The sequence below is a fragment of the Macaca nemestrina genome, chromosome 7 (genome assembly GCF_043159975.1).
Source record: "Macaca nemestrina isolate mMacNem1 chromosome 7, mMacNem.hap1, whole genome shotgun sequence".
NCBI lineage: Eukaryota > Metazoa > Chordata > Mammalia > Primates > Cercopithecidae > Macaca > Macaca nemestrina.
In genome coordinates this window covers 47629391-47643753 of record NC_092131.1, presented here as the reverse complement: position 1 = coordinate 47643753, position 14363 = coordinate 47629391, and the positions used below count along the sequence as shown (strand labels likewise).

The 14363-nt window shown below is 33.9% G+C and overlaps 1 protein-coding gene across 3 annotated transcripts in view; it reads right to left on the bottom strand.

Annotated features, from left to right (window-relative positions):
* The window catches only part of C7H14orf39 (chromosome 7 C14orf39 homolog), a 176331-nt gene that overhangs the window by 58185 nt on the left and 103783 nt on the right, over positions 1-14363 (bottom strand). Inside the window, exon 16 of one of the 3 annotated variants that reach the window (XM_071100062.1) lies at positions 8015-8088. The exons of the other annotated variants lie outside the window; for them this stretch is intronic. Coding sequence (XP_070956163.1) covers positions 8030-8088 — 59 coding nt within the window. The 3' untranslated portion in view covers positions 8015-8029. Of the gene's footprint in view, positions 1-8014; positions 8089-14363 lie in introns of those variants that run through there. 3 annotated transcript variants of the gene reach the window in all.

Here is a 14363-nt window from a genome sequence, read left to right as displayed (position 1 = left end):
TTTTATGATTTGTTATTGTTGTTAATGTTTTAATGTGCCTAACTTACAAATTAAACTTTACCATAGGTATGTATGCATAGAAAAAAAGCATAGTATATATAGTGTTTGGTAATATTCATAGTTTTAGGTATCCCCTGAGGATAAGGGGAGAACTACCGTACTAACAATGAACATGTGGACACTAAATTGAAAAACCTAATGCTATCTGCAATTATTCCAAATAAAATTGAATGCTTACATATACACTTAACAAAATGGATGTAGAATCTGCATGCTGAAAATGACAAAATGCTGATAAAAGAAATAAAAGAAAACCTAAATAGAGATATACCATGTTCGAGGATTACAAGACTCTATGCAATAAAGATGACAGTTACAGTTCTCCCATATTGATTTAATGTAATTCCTATTATAATCCCAGAAGGGATTTTCATAAACATAGAGAAGCTTATTCTAAAATTTATATAAAAAGGCACAGGCCCTAGAAAAACTAAAACGTCTTTTAAAAGGAGAATACAATGGGAGGACTCACTCTATCCAATATTAAGGACTACTGTATAGCAACAACAATCAGGACAGAGTGGTGGTGTTGTTAGAGGGACAGACACGTAAGTCCACGGAACAAAACAGAAAACCTGGAAATAGACCCACACAAATATGCCCTACTGATTTTTTTGCAAAGGTGCAAAAGCAATACAATGGAGTAAGGACAGCCTTTCCAAAAAAAGGCAAAAAATGACCTAAACCTCATGCTTTATACAAAAATTAACTCAAAATGTATCATAGACTTAAATGTAAAACATAAAACTATGTAACTTTTAGAAAAAAAGAAGAAAATCTTCAGAATCTAGAATTAGAGAAAGTTATTAGACTTGACAACATAATCCATAAAAGAAAAAGAAGCATAATCCATAACAGAAAAAATAGATACATTGAATCTTATCCTAATTAAAAACTTTTTCTCTGTGAAAGACTGTTAAGAGGATGAAAAAAAGGCTACTGACTAAAAGAAAATATCTTCAAAGTACATATGCAAAAAATACTATTATATAGAATATATAAAGTACTCTCAAAACTCAACATTAAAAACAGTCTAATTAGAAAATGGGCAAAAGATTGAAAATGGACGTTTTATTGAAGAGGATATACAAATGGAAAATAAATACACGAAAAAATTTTCAGTATCATCAGTCATTGGAGAAATGCAAATTCAAGCCATAAGATATCACTACACACCTATTATTAGAATGGCTAAAATTAAAAGGTGACAACCAGTGCAGATGAGGATTCAGAGAATCTGATCACTAATATATTGCTGGTGAGAATATGAAATGGTACAGCCACTCTGAAAAATATTTTGGCAGTTTCTTTAAAAAAGCAAAACATGAAACTACCATATGACAATGCTCAATAAGTATTGAGCATTTATCATAAAGAAATTAAAACATATTCACACAAACACTTGTAGACAAATGTTCATAGAAGCTTTATTTGTAGTAACCAAAAACTGGAAATAACTCAGATGGCCTTCTATGGGTGAAGGATTGAACAAACTGTGGTACATCCATACAGTAGACTATTATTCAGCAACGAAGAAGAACAAGCTGCTTATACATGTAACAATTTGGATGAATCTCTAGGAAATTATGATGAGCAAAAAAAAAAAAAAAAAAAAATCCAATTCCCCAAAATTACATGGTCTATGATTCCATTTATATAACATTTTTGAAATTTCAAAATTATGGAAATAAAGAACAGATTAATAGTTACTAGGGATCATGAAAAGGTGGGGTGAAGATGGCTATAAAAGTTTCATCTTTGTAGTGATGAAACTGTTTATTATCTTGACTGTATAGTACTTTATCCATGTGAATACCATAGTTGTAATGTACAAAAGTTTTGCACCATATTACCACTGGGGAAAACTAGGCAAAGAATGCGTGGACTCTATTGTTTCTTAACAACTGCATGTGAATCTACAGTTATCTCAAAATATAAAAATTAATTTTAGAAATTTTTTGGTCCCCCTCTCACCATATGATGTGCCTGCTCCCACTTAGCCGTCTACCATGAGTCAAAGTTCCCTGAGGCTTCCCCAGAAACCAAGCAGATGCCAGTGACATGCTGGTACAGTTGCAGAACTGTGAGCCAATTAAACTCTTTTTTTTTTTTATAAATGACTCTGCCTCAGGTATTTCTTTATAGCAATGCAAGAAAGGCCTAATACAATGAGCATGGAAAAATATGGAAACATATATATTAGGTTACTGATAGGGTTACCTGGGAATAAAGGGGTTTTGGGGACATCAATGTGGTAGAATAGGGAACAATGGTAGTGCAAAGAAAATGAGTAAAATAAAAATGGACTGTATTAAAATGTGTACAATGGATAAAAATTATGCATTTCTGTAAAATTACATGTCTGGTACTTTTTTCTTATGTTTTCTAACAGATTATTTGTAATATATATATAAGTTATAGATGTTTTAGTTTGATTTATATCTGGCTTCTATACTAAAATATCTTATTAACTCTAATAGCTTTTCCATTGATTTTCTTGGGTAAACAATTGAATATGTCGAAAATAAAATTTTGGATCCTACTTTCTAGTTTGTATGCTTATTTTGACTCCTTTAATCACTTGAAACTTTAGCTTCCAAGAAAGTATTAAAGAATATTGGTTTTCTCAGCCATCTGTATTTTCTTTAATATTCCTAGGGCTTACAATTAAATATGGTGTTAGTTATAAACTTAAAATATTTTTGGGGGGAATATATGTGTGTGTACTTTTTATGAGGAAAATATGCTGAACATTAATGAGTGCCTTTGACATCTATCAACATAACACTTTTTAAAAATTTCTTTAGGCCTGGCAGAATGACTCATGCCTGTAATCCCAGCACTTTGGGAGGCTGTGGTGGGTGGATAGCTTGAGCCTGAGAGTTCATGACTAGCCTGGACAACATGGCAAAGCCCTATCTCTACAAAAAAATACAAAAAACTAGCTGGGCATGATGGCACATGCCTGATAGCACATGTCTGATGGCACATGCCTGTAGTCCCAGCAACTCAGGAGGCTGAGGCAGGAGGATCAATTGAGCCCAGGAGGTGGAGGCTGCAGTGAGCTATGACCATACCATTGCACTCCAGCCTGGGTGACAGAGCAGTACCCTGTCTTAAAAAAAATTCTTTGACCTATTAATATGATATATCATATGAATATATTTATTAATATTAAATCATCATTGCATTTTAGAAAATAAATTCTCTATGGGTAGTGTTCATTTATTTAACATAGTTCTGGGTTTAATTTCCTAATATTTTATTTAAAAGTTATTCCAAATTCATTGGCGGATTATCTGTAGTTTTCTTTTTTAACTTTTATTTCATTTCATTTTATTTTATTTTATTTTTGTGGGTACATAGTAGGTGTATGTATTTATGGGGTACATGAGATGTTTTGATGTAGGCATGCAATGTGAAATAAGCACATAATAAAGAATGGGGTATCCATTCCCTCAAGCATATATCCATTGAGTTGAAAACAATTCAATTGCACTCTTTATTTTAAAATAAATTAAAAATTGACTATTTTATAGTCACCCTGTTGTCCTATCAAATAGTAAGTCTCATTCATGCTTTCTATTTTTTTGTCCCCATTAACCATCCCCACCTCCCCTACTAGCCCCCCCACCAATCCTTCCCAGCCTCTGGTAACCATCCTTCTACTCTCTATGCCGTTGAGTTCAATTGCTTTGATTTTTGGATCCCACAAATAAGTGAGAATATGAGATGTTTGTCTTTCTGTGACTGGCTTATTTCACCTCCAGTTCCAACCATGTTGTTGCAAATAACTGGATCTCATTCTTTTTTATGGCTAAATAGTACTCTGTTGTGTATATGTAGCACATTTTCTTGAGCCATTCATCTGGTGTTGCACACTTAGGTTGCTTCCAAATCTTAGCTGTTGTAAACAGTGCTGCAACAAACATGGGAGTACAGATATCTCTTCAATATACTGATTTCCTTTCTTTTGGGTATATGCCCAGCAGTGGAATTGCTGGATCATATGGTAGCTCAATTTTTAGTTTTTTAAGGAATCTCCAAACTCTTCTCCATAGTGGTTGTACTAATTTACATTCCCACCAACACTGTACAGGGTTCCCTTTCTCCACATCCTTGCCAGCATTTATTATTGCCTGTCTTTTGGATATAAGCCATTTTAACTGGGGTGAGATGATATCTCATTGCAATTTTGATTTGCATTTCTCTGCTGATCAATGATGTTGAGCACCTTTTTATATGCCTGTTTGCCACTTGCATGTCTTCTTTTGAGAAATGTCTATTCAGATCTTTTGCCCATCTTTTGATAAGATCGTTATATTTTTTTCCTATTGAGTTGTTTGAGCTCCCTATTTATTCTGGTTATTAATCCCTTGTCAGATAGGTAGTTTGCAAATATTTTCTCCCATTCTCTGGGTTGTCTCTTCACTTTGTTGATTGTATCCTTTGTTTTGCAGAAGCTTTTTAACTTGATTTAATCCCACTTGTCCATTTTTGCTTTGGTTGCCTGTGCTTGTGGAGTATTGCTCAAGAAATTTTTGCCCAGACCAGTGTCCTGGAGATTTTTCCCCAGTGTCTTCTTGTAGTCGTTTTACAGTTTGAGCGTTTAGATTTCCATCTTTAATCCATTTTAATTTGATATTTTGTATACGGCAAGAGATATGGGTCTAGTTTCATTCTTCTGAGTATGGATATCCAGTTTTTCCAACACCATTTATTGAAGAGACTGTCTTTTCCCCAATGTATATTCTTGGCACCTTTGTTGAAAATGAGTTCACTGTAGGTGTGTGGATTTGTTTCTCGGTTCTGTATTTTGTTCCATTGATCTATGTGTCTGTTTTTATGCCAGTGCCATGCTGTTTTGGTTACTATAGCTCTGTAGTATCATTTGAAGTCAAGTAATGTGATTCCTTCAGTTTCGTTCCTTTTGCTTAGGATAGCTTTGGCTATTCTTGGTCTTTTCTAGTTCCATATAAATTTTAGTATTTTTTTTCTATTTCTGTAAAGAATGTATTTTGCTAGGGTTTGCATGGAATCTGTAGATTGCTTTGGGTAGTATGAATATTTTAACAATATTGATTCTTCCAGTCCATGAGCATTGAATATTTTTCCATTTCTTGGTGTCCTCTTGAATTTCTTTCATCAGTATTTTATAGTTTTCATTGTAAAGATTTTTCACTACTTTGGATAACTTAATTCCTAGGTATTTAATTTTATTCATGGCTATTGTAAATGGGACTTTTAAAATTTGTTTTTCAGATTGTTCACTGTTGGAATATAGAAGGCTACTGAATTTTGTATGCTGATTTTGTATCCTGCAACTTTACTGAGTTTGTCAGTTCTGATAGTTTTTTGGTGGAATCTTTAGATTTTCTAAATATAAGATAATATCATCTGAAAACCAGGATAATTTGACTTCTTCCTTTTCAATTTGGATGCCCTTTATTTCTTTCTCTTGTCTGATTGCTCTAGCTGGAACTTCCAGTACTATATTGAATAACAATGGTGACAGTGGGCATCCTTGTGATGTTCCAGATCTTAGAGGAAAAGCTTTCAGTTTTTCTCCATTCAGTATGATACTAGCTGTGGGTCTGTAGCTTTCTTTTGTGTACAATTTTTATCAAATGTTGGTATCAGCATTATTAAAATGATCTGAAATTCTCTCGTATATTTTTGTTTCTCAGCAAAGCACAATTTTTCTATACTTCTCAAACTTTAAAAAACATATAAATTATTTCTTGGAAATTTGATAGTGACAATCATTAAAATACCTAAGGCCTGGTACATTCCACAGAGGCAATTTTTAATAAACTTTTCAATTTGTTACATGGTTGTTCTCTTCTTGAGTCAATTTTTTATAATGTACATTTTCAGAAAAGTATTCCTTCTATCAAAATAGCTCTATCAGATCTTCTCATTTTCAAGAGAAGCCAGAAATTTTCATTACAGTAGTACTGCTTTTATTAAAAATAATTTTAGACTTATATTAATGTTAACGTCTTACATAACCACAGCACAATTATCAAAGCCAAAAAATTAACATTAACAGCTTATTAGCTAATGTGAAAACCAATTGTCCTATTAATATACTTTTTTTCTGCAACAGAATCCAATCAGATCCCACGTTGTATTTAATTGTCTCCTTTCTCCTTATTTTTTAATGTTAACAAATAAGTTATAACGCTGCAGGACTAACAAGACCTCAGACCTCCAGTTTGCTACTTCTGGACAAGCAAGGCACAGCTAATCCTTATGTCTTGTGTATCATCAGCAATAGCTGTCCTGAAACTAAATGCAGGGTTGATGAGAGTTTAATAATGTATAGAAAAGTGAGTGTTTACTATATCTTTACTTTCTTTAATTTGCCAGAGGAATAGTGGCACTTACTGTATCATGTAGAAATCAATTTTTATTTTCTTATTCTGGTATTCTCTACATCTTGCATGGCCTAGCATATAGTATATGTTGAATATCTGTCAAATAAATGAGTAAATTCTGACAAAAAAGGAAATGCTGGCCATTTGAGAAAAGTTTCTACTAGCAAGAATGTATGTGTGCTATATTTTTGTGCACATGTGATGTTTTTGTTTATTCATCATCTATTTTCCTTTCTTTTGGAATAGTAACCCAATTTTCCTTTTGGAAACAACTTTTCCCAACACTATGCAGTCTTGCTGAAACCATCAATCAAGGTGCCAAGAAGTGAGCAAATGACTCAGGTTATACCAATAAAGTTTTCTTGGAATTTCAAGCCTTGAGCAGAATGATACTCTGCTCAATGAATGGCTGGAGCTGATTCATTCCATTAGCAGAATACTGAATGGACCTAGATTCCTGGAATTTTTCTGATTCCTATCCTTCCCATGGCTTACTTTGTTCAGCTTTTGCTTCTATTTTATACACTACTTCCATCCTTCCAATAAATTCTCACCTCCCCCCGACTTGGTTTGGCTGTGTTTAGTCAGTGTCAGTTTATTGCTTATAAAGAAAGAAATTTAAGTATATATGAAAGGGGAAGTGGGAAGCCTATTTCTAGATTTTCTTCCCTAAATGAGTAGAAATTAACAAAGAGGAAAGGTATGGTATATAAAATCCAAGTTCTCCCCTCTTCCATATGTAAGCTAATCACATATCCTTCATAATATTACAGCTTATTTAACATCCATATATCAACTATAGTATTATATAACAGCTATGGATATATCTATAGTACATACAACATATATCAATATCATATAATTATGTTCTATATTATATATAAAGATAACTATTACATATATTAAATTTAACAATATATCTTAATATAAAACAGTAATATAAGATATAGCAAATGATACTTTTTTTCATGAAAAAAATTCAAGTAGATATTTCATCATGGAAAAGAATAATCAGGCATTTCTCAAACTACTAGATTAAAATTTACTGAAGTTAATATCACTTGTTAAACAGGTATATAATAATCTGAAAAATACATTATTTGACTTCCAAATCCTTGGTAATAGTGATCCACTATGTTCTAAAATGTCTTACCCTATAACAGTTCGCACAGTTCAATCATAATTTTTAAAAAAGACACATTTAAACTATTTGCTTATAAGACTCTTGACATATTTGTGTTATTTTTCTTTATGTGTTTACAATATGGAATTTGAACATCACAGTACAAAATAATTCTTATTACTGGTTTAGGAATCTGTGTTTATTAACTTATAACAAAAACACATGCATTTGTATCCAATTTCATTTCTTAACATAAAGATATGGTAAAAGCATTGACCATCAGCTGTCATCTTTCATATATTGATAGCTCAGAGAAAAGTTAACTACATTTGAAATCCTGGAAAAAATTGTTAAGCCTTCAGCATTCCCATGTCAAAGTAATCACTGTGACTAACACACAGCAATAAATGACAAAAAACAGAAATACAAATAGCTGTTTTACATTATGTCAGTACTTACAGTTGACCTAGTCTTTGTGTTTGGTCTCTGATGATCTTAATTGTGAAGTGTCATTTCCTTTAAGAACTAAAGAAAAATACAGTGTACATAATGTCCCATGAAGTCAAATTAAACAATTAAGTACATAATTTTTGTATAATTAAAATTGTGATAAGTTATATGAAGGAGGTATGCAGGGTGTTATGAAAGTGTAGAACAGGTATTCCAGTAGTCTTTGGTAGGGGAAGGAAGACTTCTTTGAGGAAGTGGCATGAATCAGTGAAAATCCTGTTAACGAAGTCTATGATTCTCTTCAGATCTAAAGCCACATTTTTGGTTACTTTTCTGTTTAAGCTAGTCTGAGTTGGGTGTCTGTTACCTACATGTGAGAATCTTAACTAATATGCCATTTAATGTCAAGTAAGAAGTAAAATTACTTTTGTTCAAGATATTCAGGAAAAAACATTATTTTTAGGGTTTAGTTTGCTATGTGAAGTTCACTTCTAATTGCAATTAATTTTTCCTAGGTAATTTTTTTCAAGCTCATTCCCCAAAGAAAATGTAAAGAAAAGAATTTAATATATCCACACATACGTTTTTTGAAACTCAGGAAAACTATACTTTAGGACAAACTAATTATCCACTAGGACAAAAATGTTTCAATTTCAAGTATTTTCTTTTTTTTTTTTAATTTTTTTTTTTTCTGGAGATGGATGCTTGCTCTGTCACCCAGGCTGTATAGTGCAATGGTGCCATCTCAGCTCACCGCAACCTCCACCTCCTGAGTTCAAGCAATTCTCATGCCTCAGCCTCCTGAGTAGCTGGGATTACAGGCACCCACCATCATGCCCAGCTAATTTTTGTATTTTTAGTAGAGACAGGGTTTCACCATGTTTTCCAGGCTGGTCTTGAACTCCTGACCTCAGGTGATCCACCCACTTTGGCCTCCCAAAGTGCTGGGATTACAGGTGTGAGCCACTGCACCCGGCCTCAAGTATTTTCAAACAACTTTAAGGAATATCAGAGAAGACTATTTTTCAAAGTTATCATCTGCACATACATTTACCAAGTGTATACTAAATGTTATATAGTAATTTGGTAAACATTTATTGAGCATGTGCTAAAAACCAGACTATAGGATGCAAAGATTAAAGACCAAATTATTGCTCTCAAGAAGCCCACTTCTAGGATTGTGAGAAAATTTCATAGGGAAAACTATATTCAACAAAACAGTAGCGTTAGATACTGGAAACACAAAAATGATTAAGATTTACTTTGATCTGGAGGACCAGCCTAGTGGCACAGTTAGCTCATGCCATTCACCTTTCTTTCAAAAATTATTTATTGAGCGCCTACCATGTGCTAGGGACTCTGCTAGGCTCTGTCTGAGGAAGCAGTAGCAAACAAATCAAATACATTCAAATGGGAAAGATGGAAATTACTCAAGAATTATAAAAATAATTAAAGCATTACTGCACTTTGGGGTCACTAATAGACCTAGAGCTTAATCCTTCCACTTATAGATCACAAAGTGTAGTTTTAAAAACAGATAAATTATAAAAGAATGTTTTAAAAGCTATGATAAGAGGTATGAACAAAGTATTTTTGAATCATACAAGAAGTGCCAGGATCTGCTTAGTGAAATCAGAGAAGGCATTGCAGAAGTGTCTTTGAGCTAAATTGTAAAGGACAAATGAGAATCAATAGCATATGGGTGATATTTTAATCAATAAAAGAAGATAAGAGAGTTTTTGCCTACAATTCTCTAATCACAATGAAAAGATAAGTACTATTTTATTGATTTTGTTTTTGTAGGCATGGAATGTTAATTATGTTTCTGTTTAATTAAGCTACCTGTTATAGATATACTGATAAGTTACACGTCTTGTGTTACATTGAAATATAGGAATAAAATATTTTGTTTTATACTCACAACTGTGTTTTTGAGATCAGGTTGATTTATGTATGAATAAATTCAAGTTCTTAGAGAGGTGCTACTGTTGCTGTGGAGGATTAATTTTTGTTTGGCTCAGGTAAGCTACACTATTATTTTGTTCCTCTTTTCTCTCCCTTATTCACCATATTCTTGCCACATTGACTTCTACTTCCTAGAAATTCCAAGTTCCTGCCTCAGGACCCTTGCCCATATTATGTCCATTACCTAAAACATGTTACATATTTCCACAAGTCTTGTACATTGCCCATCTTTCCCACATAGCAAGCGTTAAATTTTTTTCTTGAATTAATTATTGTCAGCCACATTTTTACTTCTAAGATGCTTTTATTTTTCTGCTTCTATCAAGAATAGACAGAAAGAGACACATTAATTCAGCAAGAAAGACTGTTATTGGTTATGTTTTAAAATCCTCATAATTCACAACTGAAATATTTCTCTATAGTGAGAATGCATCAATTATTTTATTTTATTTAAGTTTCGGGATGTGCAGAATGTGCAGGTTTGTTACGTAGGTAAACGTTTGCCATGGTGTACCTAGATAATACCTAGGTGCTGGGTTGATAGGTGTATCAAAACGAATATTAATCCTCCACAGCAATAGTAGTGTCTCTCTAAGAACTTGAATTTATTCATACATAAAATCAACCTGGACTCAAAAACACAGCTATGAGTATGAAACAAAATGTTATTCCGATATTTCCATATAACACAAGAAGTGTAACTTATCAGCATATCTCCAACAGATAGTTTAATTAAACAGAAATATAATTAACCTATCAACCCATCACCTAGGTATTATGCCCAGTATACATTAGCTATTTTTTCTGATGCTCTCCCTCTCTCTGCACCCCCTAATAGACCTCAGTGTGTGTTGTTCCCCTCCCTCTGTCTATGTGTTCACATTGTTCAGCTCTCACTAACAAGTAGGGGCATGCAGTGTTTGGTTTTCTGTTCCTGCATTAGTTCACTTAGGATAATGGCTTCCAGTTCCATCTATGCCCCTGCAAAGGACATGATCTCATTCCTTTTATGGCTGCATAGTATTCCATGGTATATCTGTACCTTTTCTTTATCCAGTGTATTATCGATGGGCATATGAGCATTTGGGTTGATTCCATGTCTTTGCTATCGTGAAGAGTGCTGCAGTGAACATATGTGTGCATGTATCTTTATAATAGAATGATTTATATTGTTTTGGGTATATATCCAGTAATGGGATTGCTGGGTCAAATGGTATTTCTGTTTCTAGGTCTTTGAGGAATCTCCACACTGTCTTCCACAATGGTTGAACTAATTTACATTCCCATCGACAGTGTAAAAGCAATCCTATTTCTCCACAGCCTCACCAGCGTCTGTTGTTTCTTGACTTTTAAATAGTCACCATTCTGACAGGTGTGAGATGGTATCTCACTGTGGTTTTGATTTGCATTTCTCTAATGATCAGTGTTGTTGAGCTTTTTTCATATGTTTGTTGCCTGCATAAATGTCTTTTTTTTTTTTTTTTTTTGAGAAGTGTCTGTTCATGTCTTTTGCCCACTTTTTAATGAGGTTGTTTGTTTTTTTCTTGTAAATTTGTTTAAGTTCCTTGTAGACTCTGGATATAAGACCTTTGTTGGATAGATTGCAAAAATGTTCTCTCATTCTGTAAGTTGTCTGTTCACTCTGATGATAGTTTCTTTTGCTGTGCAGAAGTTCTTTAGTTTGGTTATTTTAATTTAAATTAGTTTAATTTTGATCCCATTTGTCAATTTTTGCCTTTGTTGCAATTGCTTTTGACATCTTTGTCATGAAATCTTTGCCCGTGCCTATGTCCTGAATGGTATTGCTTAGATTTTCTTCCAGCGTTTTTATAGTTTTGGATTTTACATTTAAGTCTTTAATCCTCTTGAGTTAATTTTTGTATAAGGTGTAAGAAAGGGGTCCAGTTTCAATTTTCTGCATGTAGCTAGAAAACAGGCTAGCCTGTTCTCCCAGTGCCATTTATTAGAATATTCTTTCCCTATTGCTTTTTGTCAGGTTTGTCGAAGATCATATGGTTGCAGATGTGCAATCTTATTTCTGAGTTCTCTATTCTGTTCCATTGGTCAATGTGTCTGTTTTTGTATCAATATCATGTTGATTGGGTTACTGTAGCCTTGTGGTATAGTTTGAAGTTGGGTAACATGATACCTCCAGCTTTGTTCTTTTTGCTTAGGATTGCTTTGGCTATACAGGCTCTTTTTTGGCTCCATATGAATTTTAAGATCTTTTTTTCTAATTTTGTGAAGAATGTCAATGGTAGTTTGATGGGAATAGCAATGAATCTATAAATTACTTTGGGCAGTATGGCCATTTTCATAATATTGATTGTTCCTATCCATGAGCATGAAATGTTTTTCCATTTGCTTGTGTCCTCTCTGATTTCCTTGAGCAGTGGTTTGTAGTTCTCCTTGAAGAGGTCCTTAACTTCCCTTATTAACTGTATTCCTAGGTATTTAATTCTGTTTGTGGTAACTGTGAATGGGAGTTCATTCATGATTTGGCTCTCTGTCTGTTGTTGGTGTATAGGAGTGCTTGTGATTTTTGCCATTGATTTTGTATCCTGAGACTTTGCTGAAGTTGCTTATCATCTTCAGAAGTTTTCGGACGGAGACGATGAAGTTTTCTGTTATCTGCGAATAGAGACAATCTGGCTTCCTCTCTTGCTATTTGAATACCCTTTATTTCTTTCTCTTGCTTGATTGCCCTGGCCAGAACTTCCAATACTATGTTGACTAGGAGTGGTGAGAGAGGGCATCCTTGTCTTGTGCCAGTTTTCAAGGGGAATACTTCTAGCTTTTGCCCATTCGGTATGATATTGGCTGTGGGTTTGTAACAAATGGCTCTTATTATTTTGAGGTATGTTCCTTCAATACCTAGTTTATTGAGAGTTTTTAACATGAAGGGATGTTGAATTTTATCGAAGGCCTTTTCCACAAGATACTCATGTGGTTCTTGTCTTTAGTTCCGTTTAGAGGATGAATTACATCTATTGATTTGTGTCTGTTGAAACAGCCTTGCATCCTGGGGATGAAGCTGACTTGAGTGTGGCGGATAAGCTTTTTGATGTGCTGCTGGATTTGGTTTGCCAGTGTTGTATTGAGGATTTTAGCATCGATGTTCATCAGGGATATTGGCCTGAAATTTCATTTTTTTGTTACATCTCTGCCAGGGTTTGGTATCAGGATGATGCTGGCTTCATAAAATGAGTTAGGGAGGAGTCTGTCCTTTCAACTGTTTGGAATAGTTTCAGAAGAAGCAGTACCGCTCCTCTTTGTACTTCTGGTAGAATTCAGCTGTAAATCATCTGATCCTGGGGTTTTTTTGGTTGGTAGGCTATTAATTACTGCCTCAATTTCAGAACCTGTTATTGTTTTATTCAGCGATTCAACTTCTTCCTGATTCAGTCTTGGGAGGGTGTATGTGTCCAGGAATTTATCCATTCCTTCTAGGTTTTCTAGTTTATTTGCATAGAGGTATTTGTAGTATCCTCTGATGGTTGTTTGTACTTCTGTGAGGTCAGTGGTGATATCCTCTTTATCATTTTTTATTGTGTCTATTTGATTATTCGCTCTTTTCTTCTTTATTAATCTAGCTAGAAGCATATCTATTTTATTGACTTTTTCAGAAAAACAGCTTCTGGATTTGTTAATTTTTTCAAGGGTTTTTCATGTCTCTATTTCCTTCAGTTGTGCTCTGATCTTGGTTATTTCTTGTCTTCTGCTAGCTTTGGGGTTTCTTTGCTCTTGGTTCTCTAGTTCTTTTAGTTGTGATGTTAGGATGTCTATTTGAGATCTTTCTAGCTTTTTGATGTGGGCATTTAGTGCTGCAAATTTCCCTCTTAAGACTGCATTAGCTGTGTCCCAGATTTTCCCTGTTAACACTGCATTAGCTGTGTTGTCTCTTTGTTCTCATTAGTTTCAAATAACTTCTTGATTTCTGTCTTAATTTCATTATTTACCAAGGAGTCCTTCAGGAGCAGGTTGTTCAATTTCCATGCAGTTGTGTGGTTTTGAGTTAATTTCTTAATCTTCAGTTCTAGTTTAATTGTGCTGTGGTCTGAGAGACTGTTATGATTTCATTTCTTTTGCTGTTGCTGTGGAGTGTTTTACTTCCAATTATGTGATCAATTTAGAGTTAAGTGCCATGTGGCACCAAGAAGAATGTATATTCTGTTGTTTTGGGGTGGGGAGTTCTGTAGATATCTATCAGGTCCACTTGATCCAGAGCTGAGTTCAAGTCCTAAATATCCTTCTTAATTTTCTATCTTGGTGGTCTAATATTTACAGTGGGTTTTAAAGTCTCCCACTATTATTGTGCAGGAGTCTAAGTCTCTTTGTAGGTCTCTAAGAACTTGTTTTATGAATTTGGATGCTCCTGTATAGGG